The sequence below is a fragment of the Necator americanus genome, chromosome I (assembly GCF_031761385.1).
Source record: "Necator americanus strain Aroian chromosome I, whole genome shotgun sequence".
Classification (NCBI taxonomy): Eukaryota; Metazoa; Nematoda; class Chromadorea; order Rhabditida; family Ancylostomatidae; genus Necator; species Necator americanus.
The window spans coordinates 16,440,579-16,456,402 of NC_087371.1; the positions used below are offsets into that span (position 1 = coordinate 16,440,579).

At 41.1% G+C, this 15,824-nt stretch overlaps 1 protein-coding gene across 2 annotated transcripts; it reads left to right on the forward strand.

The window, feature by feature from the left end:
• Window positions 1-393: 393 nt before the first annotated feature.
• On the forward strand, window positions 394-15,624 carry RB195_005771 (uncharacterized protein; the record flags this gene model as incomplete). 2 transcript variants are annotated; one of them, XM_064178501.1, is made up of 12 exons in its annotated part: window positions 394-527; window positions 4,074-4,117; window positions 8,005-8,106; window positions 8,214-8,233; window positions 8,300-8,419; window positions 9,078-9,173; window positions 12,238-12,383; window positions 13,645-13,773; window positions 13,917-14,002; window positions 14,133-14,284; window positions 15,261-15,350; window positions 15,412-15,624. In XM_064178501.1, 12 exons carry the CDS (start codon window positions 394-396, stop codon window positions 15,622-15,624), a joined length of 1,332 nt encoding a protein of 443 aa, XP_064035542.1. The 2 variants fall into 2 exon arrangements, with proteins under 2 accessions (XP_064035542.1, XP_064035543.1); XM_064178500.1 differs by lacking the exon at window positions 4,074-4,117 and having other exon boundaries at window positions 394-493.
• Window positions 15,625-15,824: the final 200 nt, after the last annotated feature.

Sequence of the window (15,824 nt, forward strand, 5' to 3'; positions counted from 1 at the left end):
TTAAATGAACACCAAACGGGGTCAAGTGAATGATGATACCCCACGATTATACGCTCGCCGTGCGAATGGCAAAGGACGCGAAATTGCGTACGTACAGCGAAGATCGCTGCCAATTGAGTCGATCGCTCTTTACATCATTTTGTTAGAAACAAGTGGTAGATAAATTAAAGTTGAATATAGAAAAAATTGAACGAAATTTTGAGGAGAACATCTCTAATGTTATGAGCAGTTGGTTTCCTGAGACGAGATGACCTCCAACACGCTTAAGTGATGGTTGCGAAGTAGTAGGAAGTAGTAATGAGCGGTTGCGCAATCGCGGCGAATACCTGACCCTCTCGTCGCTTGAGTGCACCACAGAAAAGGATTATAGCATTACTAAACAACGTCAGCGGCATGTCAGCACGAGTTAAGATCAACTCCCAAGAGCTGAACACCAGCGGAGGAGGAGCTGTCGAATACGGTCGCACACAGAAAGGAGGTGTTCGACGCCGAGGTGCTGGGCCGGGATTGGTGCAATTTTCGAGAGGGTAAACTCAACGGTTTTGTTCGCTGTAAAGAGCTGGTCGCCTTCAAAAATAACCACAATTCCGTTTTGGACCAGTATAGCCAATTCCACAGGTACAGTACCCACTCTAAATTACCGCGAATTGGGGATACGGTAGAGTGTGCGTGGCCAACCGCAATGGGCAATTTCTTTGAAAAAAATAGTACAGAATGTAGAGTGTGCAGACTTCCTAATAACCTGGGTACTTTATGAATAACTTAAGGCACGTAAAATGAAAAACAGTACTTAGTTGTTGTTAGTTTTCTTAAGCGATCAGCTGGAAATCAGAGAGAACGGGTGAGTCCCAAGCAACCCTCATTTTCTCATAGTCTCTTAAATGATCGCAACAGTAAGAATGGTTTCCCCAAAAATTTGCTTCTTTATAGCTGTCCTATCTAAGGTGACGATAAGGCTACTCATTGATCCACACGGTCCTGTCGGAAATCCCCTATTGGTCCTGTACGTACCTCAGGATTTCATGAAACCAGAGATCGGGCATAAAAGAGCGACTCGTCGAAAAATTTATCTTCTTTTCACAAGTGTCGAAATGTTGGTAAGCACTATGAAGCTAGTTAAGAGTTAAAAATTATTCGACCAGATTAAAAATATTAAGAGAACAAACCATCGTTTCTATGCTTTAAATGAGGGTACTCGAAGAGCTCAGCCCTCGTTAGCAGAATTCAAATGGCCCGTCCTGACCTTTCTTAGATGAGGGGGTTTGGTGAGACTAGCTGGCACAGTCGGCGTCTTTGTGGGGAGGGTAATCCTGATAAGCTTTCAACGAAAACATGTTGAATGAAGGATACTATCGATTGGTGCAGGACTGAGCGAGATCCTTCTGAATTTCAGAACCTAGTTGTTTCGCTATAATGAATCGAAAGTGTGGTCTTTTGAATTAGTGTTCCAGCAGAATCATGGTTCCCTCCAACGGCATACATTATTTTGGATCATCAATTAAGACAACGTCATATGAGAGTTGAGATCGACTGATCGATTGAACTGTGTGATGAAGTGCTTTGTCGTAACCTAAATCTGCCCGGTCGAAACAACGATGTGATGAATAAGTGCAACATCACCGTCTTTACAGAGAAAATCGTGGAATCTCGAGCAGTTAACAGGGTCACAGAGCTCTAAAAATAAGACCATAGCCTCGTCAGAGACAATGTAGCACGCAGTGCTACATCATTGCGTAACTGGCTCGGCGCGATGCTCCGAAAGTTGGCCGCTGTCCAGAAAATTCGAATTCGACAACTTCTCACTGCACGCCCGCGAAAAACAACGTTGCCGAAGTGTAGACGAAAGAAGAAGAAGGATAGGAGAATCCTACAGATGAAAGGTCTGGGAACTGAGAGTAAAACCAAAAGTAGTATGTAGGATTAATCCGTCTATGTATAGTAGCCAAAAAGTAGGAATATCCAAGAAACAGCAGCAACGAAATCATGAAGAGTTTTGGTGTGTTGAAGCAGAAGAGCATGGAAGAGAAATTAAAAGTTGTGGTAAAATTAAAACTTTCTTCATTCGTAGATGATTACTTTAGAAGCGCTTTTCAGAAATTCTGGATGACCCTTAGAGGTTTTTTGTCTTTGATTCAGCATTTTCTGAGCTATAATGTGCCACTGGTTCTAGAAATGAAACAGAATGCTTATAATTTATGTAGCAGCACGAATTTCAATGGGATCCAACCAAAAGGAGATCATCTTTCTTGTTGCTGATAAAGTAAAGATAAATCCAGATGGTACTTTACAATCAGCAGATAGAAGACACTTTGGTAAAGTTCCGAAAAGCAAAGAAATTCCTAACTATACAAATTTATGACCACATGAAATTTACTGTTATATGTACAACACAAGCGTAGAGAATTCGCACCTTGCGGAAGTCCCGCAACCACAGCTGATGACTTGCCTGCACGCTTACTCGTTCTAACATGCTCCTACTTGTAACGTTCTTACCTGATATGATACCCGTAAACAAGTAAGATCTTGTTAGAACATGTGAGCCTGCAAGCAAGTCATTATCTGAGGTTGCAGACCTCCCGCAAAGTGCGAATTCTTCCCATACAAGGACTTTTCCTTACATTCAGTGGTATAATGCTTGCTGTTGTTTAGGTCAGCTCAGTTCAAATGGCCTAATAGCCGACATTTATTTCCTTGGGAAGGGTTGACATGGAGTTTGCTTTAACCCACAGGACACTTGTGGTTCGAGTAGAACAAACAGATATTACGTCCTTCTGAGAAATTCAGCAGTGATATGGATATTTTTTTAGGATTGTGGAATATGTGAGAAAATCAGTTTTGAAGATGAAACACAGAGCTTTGTAGCTTAAAGCCATCACCCCACAAATCTGAAGTTCAGGTGCAGTATTCGTATACGGGATCGTAGATTAAGGAGAGGGGGTGATTCCGTCCATTTTGTCCTAATTGCCGTAAAAACGGCCCGGAAGACGCGGCTTCGAGCGTTCCGGCGCGCTATTTTCTACAACGAGTCCGATTGGAGCGCGCCAGCCGTGTGCACACGCCGCATCTTCCGGGCCATTTTTTACGCCAATTAGCAAGAAATGTACGGAATCATCCACCTCTCTATAATCTACAATTTTTCCGTGTACGAATACTCCACCTGAAATCCGTACCACCTCAGATTCATGGGGCCTTTAACTAGAGGAGGCCTAGCAGTACACCAGGGAGCCGGGCAAAACAAGATCGTGGAATATTTCTCGATCTTCTTCGAACTTAAATTCCACTGTGGTGATCTCCACCGCCGAGAACTAGGATGAAAACTAAAGGGAAATTTGAATTTATTTACTAGACTAGAGAAAGAGCGAGAAAATTTGACAATTTCCAAGGAAACGTTGAGTTTCAGGGACGAACTCGATGAAAACAACGGTATTGTGTGAATGTAAACAGTTGAAGAGGAGGTGATTAAATGATAAGACGGGAATAGAACCACACTGAAGAAGGCGCGGATTGCGTAGCTGGAACGGTCGATCGTCGACAATAATTCGATTCGCCAGAAAATTCAAACACCTTCCCCGCTAGCAGCTGATCAGAGCCGAGCGCAACGTAACGTACAATAAACAGGAAAAGCCGGATGTACAAACAGAAGGTCAACGGATAGTAAATGGTCTCTCGTCCGGCTGTGGTCATTCATTGACGCTTCAGCGTGTGGAGAGGCGTGGCCGCAATGGCGTGGCGAATTCAAACGACTCGGCGCCGCGCCATCTGGCCCCCTTTGCGTTCGACTCAAACGCGCACATACACGCATACATACACACGCACGCAAGCACACATACGACACCAGCTGCGGCTTGCGTTTGAAAATCGGACAGACGTGGTCACCACGCCCCCTCTTGAAAAATCATACCTCGTCGCGTTTTGAAGGGTGCTGAGTGGAGTTTGTGTGTCTGTGTGTGGCAGCGAAAGGAACAGATGTTAACGAGTTCAAACGGCATCGAGGACGAGTTTTCTGTATTCATAAGGCTCTTCGTAGAAGCTACGTGTTTGACACTCACACAATAACACTCCTTCCTGTATAGGGGAACATCCGTGTCGAATGTTGTGGGACGCTCCATCCAACAAGGTAAGGTCCATACCTCATGTTCGCTTCAGTACCCCTACTTCGCACTAGTACTCGCCAGTGCGGTGCGGGAGTCCTGCGACGAGTACACTTCACCACTTATTTGGTTTTGCCCGCGTGGAACTGGTGGAAGTAATATTTTTTGCGAGATAAGATCCTGACAATTGCTTCAAGGGTGTCTGCAAGTGCGGAGCTAGAGAGAAGGCATATTACGCCAATCTGAAATGACTAAAGGAAAGCTAGACTATGGCTCGGCTATCTCTAGTAACAACTGACCAGTACAATCATCAATTACAGCTTGTGTTTGTTGTATTTCCATAATCGAAGAGAGAAAAGAGAAGAGATAAGAAAAAGGAAAAAAGAAATCGAGTTCCAGTTTCCGAGGGGATCAAAAGGCGACAGTCGCAGAATAAGAAATACGATGTCGAGTTCCTGAGAACAACGAATTCTTAGTTCGCAGTGAAAATGCAGTGAATCAATTCATACGAGTCCTGCAGGAAGCAAAGTTGACCTTCAAAACTGCTTTAATTTTCAATGTGTTCTTCTCAAATTTCACATGGTTTTTCGTACAAATTATTAACATTTCGAACCTTCCTGTTTGGCTGTAAGCGCTCTTCCTCCTGAACCAGTCATGTGGAAACCTGCTTGTTTTGAGATGACCATTTTCACAAAAGACCTCCCAATTGGCCAATGCTACACTTCTATTAGCGATAAGTGCAACGATGACGCAATGATTAGGATACTATTCGATCTCCAGAGCGCTAAGGGCGATTAAAAATAACATACTGTATATTGTGATCATCTTGCACTAAATAGAGTCTGTATGAAAGAAATTTGTTTGCATAGTAGATAGTAGCACTTCTGCATTATAGCTTGAGAAGCTGAAAGAGAAAGTTAAACTAAAATCGCTACACATCTGCGAGTTTCAAGGGCGAGGAGGACGTCGTGAATATACATAACTACCTCTAAATGACAAGATTATGGCTAGAAAAACAAACAGAAGCAAACAAAATTAATAGAAGCCATACAAGATCCGTAAGAGTCGTTCTGAGAAATATCTATCATTCAAAAATGGTTATAAATTCTCAGAAAGTTCAAATTATTATCCTATAACTTTCCTTCCATGATTCTAAACACCTTAATTCAGAACAACCTGAGCCCTAGGGGAAGGAATAAACAAACTATCACTTCGTTGGACGAAGACCACCGATAATCTGCCGGCTATCTTGTGAATTGGAACATCTTTGCTGTTGAAGAAAAAGTTAAAATATTGGGAAACTAAGAAAGAAACCTATGGGACCATCGAATAGTTTCAAATTTCCCTAAACATCCAACAAAATATCTCTTAGAGCGAGACAATGGTCCACATTTGAGGTTCAATTTTTTTTAACCAAATCTTGGTGTGTCTATGTCCTATCACAACAAACGCTACTTACCTTCCCACCCACCACATCTCTCAAAATTTTTTACAATAGTTGATCTGGTTGAAAATAAGAATTTTTCAATTCCGTATCATGCCATTGAATCATTTGCACGAAAAGAAGCCAAAAATTTCGCAGATTCCACTCTGTTTTAATTAGAAATAGCCAACCAGCGCAATATGTCCGCTGAGTGGCTTTAAGCAATGCAAGGCTGTTAATTAGCGCTGACGCTCGTCTAACGTTGTGTAGATGCCTTCGTCTGACCCTGTGATTCGCACATCCTCGGCTCATCTGTCAATGTCAGTCGAGAAATAGAGGGTCAATAGCTCGGTTGCTCTCTGCACTGACAAACACCAGCCCTACCGGAATAAATTAAAGAGTTGGCTGGCTTAGATTTAAGCGCAGATCTGCGCGACGGCCGGCTATCCCCGTGATAAATGAGCTGCTGAAAGTCGGCGTTATCTGGGGATCAGTTGAATTATGGACAAGCTTCTCAAAAAGGGCACTCTGTTCAGGATAAACGCCGATACGAAAAAAGGTGAAAACCAGAAAAGCCATAGAAATGCAGTCGGGAGAAGAGTGGAGATTCTATAAAGCTAAAGGAAGCAAAATGATAATGAGATTGATAGGAAAGTCTATTGGCATGGAAGTAACGGAATAATTATGTCACTATCACTGATATCACGTCCACATAAAAAGCTGCAGCAAATAAATTATTACTAAGCTGAAGAGATAACAACCGTATGCTACAGCTCCGACACCCTGAACGGATCCTATCACGGGTGTGTGTCATGGAAGTATTTCTGCAACAGTTTTCCAGGAACAGTCCAAATTAGTGAAACTAATGGAAATACCTTGTGGGTTCAGCAAACCATAAGACATCTATCACGTTGCTTGTTAGCAGGCTGGATAAAGTAAATTTCGTTAAGGAGTAGTTTCAACTGTGGGAATGTATGTTAATTCTGTTAAACTTAAGCTGAATTATTAATGACAATTATGCTTGAAACGAGTGGAACAAAAAGAGATAGCTGGTGATAGAAAAGAAAATCCTGAACATTTTTATGCTTGACACCTTATTCCAACTGGAAGCTAGAAGAAACAGGAGGTATGATGAATGAACAGTCACATAAGCAAATTTATTTTTATCTCTGCATTCTCCAAAGGTTTCTACGGCTGTTTTTTCTCCAACTTTCAAGTGCATGACTTCCAAATCGTTAACTGTTCAATTCTGGATGCCATCGAAGTACAGCCCAAGTTTCGGTCAGGTTTGAAGGTCAGTGAAGCTCGAGAAAAAGAATTTTCATTACTCCCTCTGCAATATTCCGAGGCGTTCACTAGTTTTCTATAGATGCAAGGGGAACCCACGTTCTTCTCAGAGCATGACCTCTCCAAGTGGCAAAAAAATGGGTTTTTGAGTTGAGTAAATGGAGAGGGGTAACCGCAACTTTGTAGTAACAAATACTAGGGAGTATTGTACTTGTATGGACTATGGAAGAACAATTGAAATTTTCCCGAGAAAAGAAAGTCCCAATCGAATGACGTCACAGCTATCTCTCAGCTTCCTGAAGGTGCTCCTTTGAATGGCCACAAGCGTTCTGCCGTCATTGGGGTCAGTGAGCGATGACGATGATGAATCGCATGTCAATGTGGTAATGACAAAGACCACATTGTTCACCTCCTGATGACATGCCCGTATTTGTGAGGTGACAAAAATGACATACATTTTGTTTTTAGATAGATAAAGAGCTGAGAATGCTAGTGTCCCAACATGTAGGAACATTTCAGAAAAAAATTTTATTTCATTCAACCTATTCTACTTTTTTTACAGGAGAAAATGGATCATAAGTGTTGATTCAAACTGCTGTATTCTCAAGGGATTCGAAAGCGAAAACATTCCTCACATAGAGAGGTGAGGCTCAAACCCACCCACAAGTTTTATGGAAAATAAATGTCCCGTCAAACAACGCGAAGATTTTGCACGGATAAAGCATTCGCTCATTTGTTTCTAAAACTATCAATTCCCTACAAGAAAAAAAAGACTTCGCGATCGGAACAGCGATCAGTAAGAACTGGAAACCAAATCTAGGTAGAAAATTCTACGTTTGATGAATGTGAAGAATCGGATGTGTAAGAATTAGAAGCGTTTGATTTCTGGTAAATGCTGAGGATATTTTTAGAGGAAAAATACGTAACAGGAGATGCGATTGCTTTGATGGATGTATAAAAAGAGTATAATAATCTTCGGACTGATTACTAAACGGGAAAATTAATATATGAAACACGTTACAAACACGAACATAAAATGAAGACAAAAACGAATATGTAGTAAATATAAAAAAAAGTAATTGAATAAAATGCAAACAAATAAAATAAAAGAAATTACACATAAAATATAATAATTGATTCCTGTATATATTGCAGCCCAAACCTAGCTAATCGTTCTGATACTTATGCTATTTTCATTTCTAGGTGCACACTGCATTGAAAGCGGCAATGATTACATTTTCGCGAAACGACAGCAGAAACAACCAAATGTGCGACAAATTGCGGTAACTCAATTCAAACACGATGGTGAATCCACCCTAAACCAGGATGGAAACAACACATAACCGACATCCGGTGTCGTCTGTCGACGTGGACGGCAATCAATGACATTCCTGCGCATTTAAATCCCTAAGGATCAGCAGTGCTTCGAGAGGTAGGACAAGATGGATTGACTCTAACATATCTTTTCTCGTACGAAACTCAAACTCTTTGTTTGCAGCAGCACCCATCGGGAACGGAAGGAGAACAACGAACCCTGAAAAGAAATTTTCAAATGCATACGATCGCAAGGGAGAATCTGCAGCATTTTCTATACGCATATAAAGAGTCACCTAAGGAGGTATTGACGTATTTCTCACATAGTTCCGATACAGTACTTAGTCATTGTATGAATCCGTGACAGATAACCAAGTTGTGTGCACTAGAAGTATCCACTAACACATCAAGCCAAACTGAGCTGAGTCGAAACATCCGGAAAAGGTGGCGTTCGGAGTCTCGAAAGGGTCAACGTTTACCTTCCCAACTCTTGAAGAGTGGCAATTTTTTCGATTAAAAGAAACAGCAATTCTTGTGAACAAAATATTCATAATTATCCCCTGATTCACTATATAATTCAATTAATACACCTCTGCTCTGGAGAAAGATTGCTCTCAGAGAATCACAAAAACCGTTGGGTAGGCGTCGCTTTCCTTTAATCCGCAAACAAGGTGTTGTTTTGTCTGCAAGCACACATATCAATGGTCTTGAAAGTAGCGTGTGAATTAAACTAGTGGAAAAAAGCGGATTGTGGATCCATTATTTCTGTTCTGATTTCTTGCTAAAATTTAGGAAAAAGTAGGCGTTGCAATCGTAATAGAAAAGAGGATACAAACAAAGTAATGAAGCATTTAAAACAGCAATTTGACCTTTTCGCGGGGTTAGGACTTTAATCTAATAGTAATCTACAATTGACATCATCTGACTATTACAGCAAAACGCCTCAAAAGCACTTCTTCCAGCCTGGTCTCCGACTGATCCACGACGCAAAACAAAGCCAAGCTCAACGCAAGGATCGTGAACACCAACATGCGTTGAAACATCTTCGCGCCGCTGTGGTAAGCAAAACGCATTAATCATTCGTGGCCTTCTGGCTCACAGTTTTTCTACACCATCGCTCACGGCTTCCAGGCCCTCGGTTTTTCCGCGACTTACCCTGCTGTGTCTCATTATTCCCGTTAACTACCGGGTTTTGTTTAAACTCATTAAGCTGCGATCGTAATCGCCCACTGACGTCCAATAGGCCTAATGGCCTGCTGCCATAAGTTCATCATTCCGATCTGTCATCACCGCTCGAATCAAAACACCTTTCAAGAACGGTCGATAAGCGTCATTTACATAGTGGAGACGTTTGAATCACAAACATGTCACACCTCCTCTCTGTCAGTTCTCGATAAATTTTGACGTTTTCAAGGATGATTACTATCTCTGCTCGTGGAGCGGCCAGCAACTTTGAAATCGACTGCCTACCAACTACAGTACACAGCGCAGAACCCTTCAAAGTCAATTTGGCAAGGGCAGCATTTGCACAGTGTTGTGTTACGAGGAAATGTTTGAACTCTGCTGTCGGCTGGCTTTGATCTCTTCATCGTTGCACCCTTGATTGCCCAGGTGTGTTGCTGATAGTGCACGCATAATTGACATAATTAGCCTGGTAAGGACCACATCAAGGCGTGGTCAACGTTAACCAAAAGCTGGTGAAAAGGGGCTTAGGATAGGGGGAGCCAGAGAATTTTTACAAAGAAATTCCGGGAAATTGATGATGTTCAGCTAACGAGAAAAACATTACTAATTGATGTCTTAAGGAATTTTGAAGAAAAGAAGAATAGCAGTGAAGAAAGTCGAGGTCTGAATATGAGATTGAATTGGTCGGTTGAAATTATTTCATGTAGCAATAATGTAGCAACATCTATTCCGCACTTATTTTTTGAGGCACGAAGAAGAAAGAAAGATAAAGCTAACTATTATTTCCAGGAAAGAAAATGTTTTTACTTAAGTTTGTTCACTGTACAGACAAGCTTTCTTTTTCACAACCAAGCTCCGCTTTTCAAAATGAATTTCCAAGTTCTTCCACCGATTTGGTTGGCTTTTTAGTAACTGCCAGTTTGAAAGAAGTTACTTCAATTAGGCTCAAAATAAAAAAAAGGTTTGCTGCCTATGCTTGTTCAGAGGGATACTTGCTTTCTTCAAAAAGAAAGAAAAGCATTTAGAACATATGTGCAAAAAGGGCTTGCTGTTTAAAACAGTGTACATTGAAAGGTAGCAATTCTATCATATTATGCACTGATTTCTATACTAAAATAGAGGGTGGATTTTCCAGTAAATAACACCATTTTTTTGAGAACTAGAGCAAACCATCCGGTGCAACTTAATGTTTGCCAACCATTTCCCAACTGCTCCGATGCTCCATTTAACAGAACTTTTCTGAGTGATGATCTACGAGGCCGCCGTTTTTGCACGGAAATCAGTCAAAATTTTCGAATACTGCACATTTGAACACTATGAGCTGTTGCTTCGACGTGACGTATATGCATTTTTGTGTGTTTTGCACGTATTTGCTCGAAGCGTGTTGACGAATTAACACGCGATGTATTGTGTTGGTGACCAGAAATCGGTAACAACCACCACCGTTGTGTGGTCAAATACAAATGGTGACCCGAATAGTGTAACTCGCTAACGAACACGGCGGTTATTAGCGGATGACGGAAAAAGGGATCAGTGGGGATAGTTGGTCATGTTAATGAGATGTTGACTGGTCGATAGGTCATGAAAAAATTATCTGAATAGAACATAGGAGATTTGTGGAAGGAAGACAGTTGAGTGGGACGAACACAACACTCATCAGAATTCAGCGCATACTTTCACGCTTTGGCCCGATGTGTTAAAGATCAATTTGGGGAAAGCTCTAGTATTCGGGTAGCGATAGGTGCTGACTCTAGCAAAAAGTAGTTCAAAAGTTCTGAATTTCTTTTCAATTTCACAGATTCTGTTCCTAGAATCTGTGCAAAAATGTGTGTTCAGTTTCTACGCCCATATCCACGAGATTGACAACGAAACATTGTTCATGATAAAAATTCTGGCAATCGCACTGTCTTCACAACGATCAAGAAAAAAGTTTGCTTGGAATAGCTCCAAGGTTATTCCTCAGAATAAAATACAACATAGTCGTTTTCAAGTATTGCGTTGACGTAACGAAGTATTAGTTACCGACGTATCGGCAACACATGACTGTTAGATGTTTTTAGACCGCGGTGGTGTCGGTGTTCCTGATTAACGATATATAACTGATTATATAGCCACATCTTCAAAATCAACCTAGTACAATACCTCGATCAGAGTGTTCTGATGAAGTCCTCCCGGATAACCTAACACAGGGACAAGGAGCATAATTTTTTGGCAAAAGCAAGTTTTGTGTGTTTTCCATTTGAAACTAAGTTAAGATCGTGAACGAGATATAACCATTTATTCGCTGAAACTTTCACGAAAAGAATTTCTGCTTCAAAAACATATCTTTTAGAACTGTTCTGCAAGTTGTACATCTATGAAATCTACATTTGCGACCTCACAGAGTTCGATTTCTTGTTTCTTCTGCCATTTCATTTTTCCATTATATATTTGTTCATTAAATCGACCAAAACGATAAGAGGTACAATAATTCATTTCCTAATTGCAGCACCTCAAAGTCGCATTTGCCGTCCAAGCGAACTCTACGTATGATGGAGCACTGGAGGATGAGTCGCCGATACAGAAAAAGACTATCTCATTCAAAAAGGGCGATTTTCTTCATATTTACAGGGTATCTTGCAGTTTTTTTCTTTCTGGGAGTCTCGGCATGTATACACTAGATGGACGTTGGCTTTATGGTAGGCGATCAGGTGCTGATGTGAAGGCCATTCGTTCAAACAATAAGCGCAATCAAATATGTAATAATCAGATAAGCACCCATTGCTAGGATTAGACGGCGAACAAACATCTGTCCTCATTAACGCAAAGTGCACGATGAGCTGCTCCAGTGATGTAACAGATGATAAAAGCAAACAATGACGCTAATTGGAAGTATATTGAACACCAACAAACAGAAGGACGACTGCTAAACTGTGGGATATTACTTGCTGTTTTTAGCGTTACTCTTCTGACTGGTGGATTGGACGAGTTGTCGCCGCCGAGACGACAATCGGTTTCATACCGACAGCAAGAAGATTGGCTCGACTCATAGAACAGAACGAGGAAGAACAGGAAAAAGCTGCGACAGAAAAGAATGCGATCGTGTGCGGAAACTGTATTGTCATGATTGTGTAGCGCAGTTTACAGTAGGGTCAAAACGACATGAAGCAAGCGCGCACTTGCGTACGCCGCTTCTCTCGAAGCGCTTCGGTGGAGCGTAGCAGCTAGGGGCGTGGTGAAACCCTTGCTGGCACCATCCATCCATGCAGTTCGCGATGGTCCCAACTCGGTTCCAACTGCTGCCTCCATCGCCCCGTTTCGAGCGGGTAAGCAGATGTACCGCGACTACATTCGTGATTCATGTCGTCTTGATCCGACCATACTTCGCGTGTGTAAAACTATGTGTACAGCGGTGATGCGGTCGCAAATCTTGCTTTTTGTTGCCTTCTTCGTCAACGATATTTTCTGACTAGAAAAAGAAAAACTGAGCACTAATATTGCTCTATTTCCGCACGTTTCATTGTAATTCTGAGCGGTGCTGATGGAAACTCTTCTAATTACGGTTTTTAGGCTTTTTCTAAAGCAAATTCAACAACATCTGCTCTGGGTCGTGCCTTTGCTTCACATGGGAATTCGTCGTCTGATCAGCGCATCAGCGCATGTTGCAGCTCTGACCTCAATGCACCCTTTTGTTCGTCACATCTGCTGTATTTTAATGAGCTCTTGAGTGGCTAGAAGGTTAACCGTTGAAGTGCATTCTGCGTTATTCTATGATAGCAACCACACCTGAATCCTCGACTTGGGATATGTTATAGTAGATAGAGGGGGTGTGGGTAGGTGACGTCTGTGATTTTTTGTACTCTCAAAAGTCGAGAAATGCAGAACGTAGTGAAGATTATTTGTGTCAAAGCTTGGAAGGTAATTCAGAAAATGCAGTCAAACATTTCTTCACTTTTGAGCTTAAAATTTGAATACCAGTAAGATTCATAATTATCTGATTCCATCGCGTAGTTAACGTTCTTTCAAACAGTAGGTAACTTACACTAGAAATCGCTTCTGAATTGTCCCATAGCGTTTACATCTCAAATTATGAATAGTTTTTCGCTTTTGTCAATCATCTAACTCCAATTCTTTCCTCTTCCCATTTATTGTTAACTCTCTAAATTGACCAATGCGAAAACTTTGAAGAGGCAGAGTAAACTCCACCGACTATTCGCTACATTGCTGTATACAAAGCTACTCTCCTATGTACTAGAATCTGCTGTATTACAACGTAGTGTACAGTGCAACTGTACCTCTGTATGTAATGCGCTGAAGGAGCTATGATAGGCTTCTCCAGTACTTTAAGTGGTATATACCTTTCAGAACAAAACAAGCTGAAATCTGGGAGTACCCAAACCCGTATACAGTGGTCCCATCGACTCGTCCTATCATACTACTCGGTCCATGCTATCAATCGTCAAGACTTACACAATTGATGCATGCCGCTGTGCGGTGAGCCTACTCTAGACGCTCTAGATGCTTTTTTATTATAATTGTAGAAAAGTAGTACCTAAATCCGTAACGTTCACGCCTGGATGTTTTACACAACCCTACATTTTCATAGACCACGGTAAACAGTTTTCCAAGTTATTTAGTTCGGCGATAGTGAAGAAGTTCGGGAGTCGCGTGCGTCGACTGACTACTGATATCGGAGACAAAGGCTCGTCGAAACTGACATTCGGTATTCGATGATATATTTCAAACTGTAAGAGACGATTATGGGCCCAAATTTAGCAGGAACTGTATAGAAACATCATGACGATTGTTTTGATCGCCTTAGGCTTTCATGTAGGATAATCCTTCTACTTGAGATATCAACGAAAGAGAGCTTCGTCTCATAACGGCTATGACCGAAGATCTACATCTGGTTCTACTCGAATGCCCAAACATCAGCACACCGGCTGATGTTGCTCAGCTGAACATGGCTCCTATAATGTTTTTATTTCGGATAAGTAACAGAAAGGTGAGAATCTTAGGAGTATCGCTCCCGGTTCTTAGGAGTTCCGAAGCGACTCAGACAAAACTGCAATTTCAACTTGCATTACTTGCTTATGAGAGACTTATCAGCATTTTCAATAAAATAAATAAATAACTGCGACAGCACCATTAAGAAAAGAAGGCGTCTTCTTAATATTCACCACTGTTTTTCTGTTCCTGAAATTAAGGACCGTGTTCTTCTGGAGTTTTATAAAATATGTGTGATTTATCTTATTTATTACCAGTCTGAACGTCCGGCTAAGGACTTTGGACTGGTAGTAAATAAAATAAATCATATATATTAGATAAGTTAGATTTGTATTATTTAAACAACGCTTCGTTCCTCTTTTTTATAACAAGTAGGGGCGAAAGATTTCATAGTTTTCTTTCAAAGCGCGTCAGTTCTACATCTAGAGAACATTGAAACTCTTCAAACACTCCTTCGATGCCAATGTATAATAATATGGATACAGCTTGGAAGCATTACTCGAAGTATGGGTGCTTCTTTTGATTTCCCCCAAACTGATAAAGAAAGCGTTCCACGTCAGATCATGTAAACTGTTCGCTACTATTTAAGCGACCGTTTGCATGGGTGTTCCCAGTTTTCGAAGAAAGCATGTCACCAAGATGAGACAGACCTGCAAGGAAATATTATAGATACGCGGAGGAGTCATGATATTTTGTAATTATTATCACTATAATTAAAATGATAATTATACTACCATTATAATTTGATTACTATCACCATTTTAATTATTATCATTTCATTTTTACATTTTTACACGAAAACCAGCACAAGTAGCAGAGCAGCACAATTGCAGAGGCTAGTGGACAAGTGAATCCGAAATTAATCATAACATGAATCCAACTCATTTCTCTACTCCGATATATTATGTTTGGAGACTTTAAGTTCACAGTGGAGAAAAGTGATTCAATGTATTTGTTACTGTTGATTTATTTAGATTTTGCTCAAACTACTTAAGAAAACAGGCATCAAAGGAGGGAACGCTGTAGCAGGTGCTGACGCACTCAATCAGTTGACACCGGATTTGGTGAATATCAATCCTTAAAATGCCTATGTAATCTGTAATACCTACAATTGATTGGTTTAAGGTGGATATTATCATCGAGGACAACGGTCTACACGAAGCCACAAAGAAAATCTTTAAATTCTTGGAAGCTTACTGGTTAGCTCTACATCCAACTACACCAATTCTGGAAGAGGAATATCTTGAAAAGGGAACGAACTTGAATGCTAATGAAGAGGCGCACTACAGGGAACACGGTTGTGGCTCAACAAAGCATTTTGATCGAAGTAACAAATAAATAGTCGTAAAGTGAGAAGTTTCCGTAAACGCACACGAGTTACACTCTATTGCCCTTTGTAGTCGGGTAAGAACGACACGAAGGACAGTGTAGTTGCGTAAGCGGCTACGCTCGAAGCGGTGCGGTGGAGGTAGCGGTTGGAAGCGAAGTGAGACCGCAGCGGACTGCAGCGATGGATGGTTCCACCAATGGTCCTAACT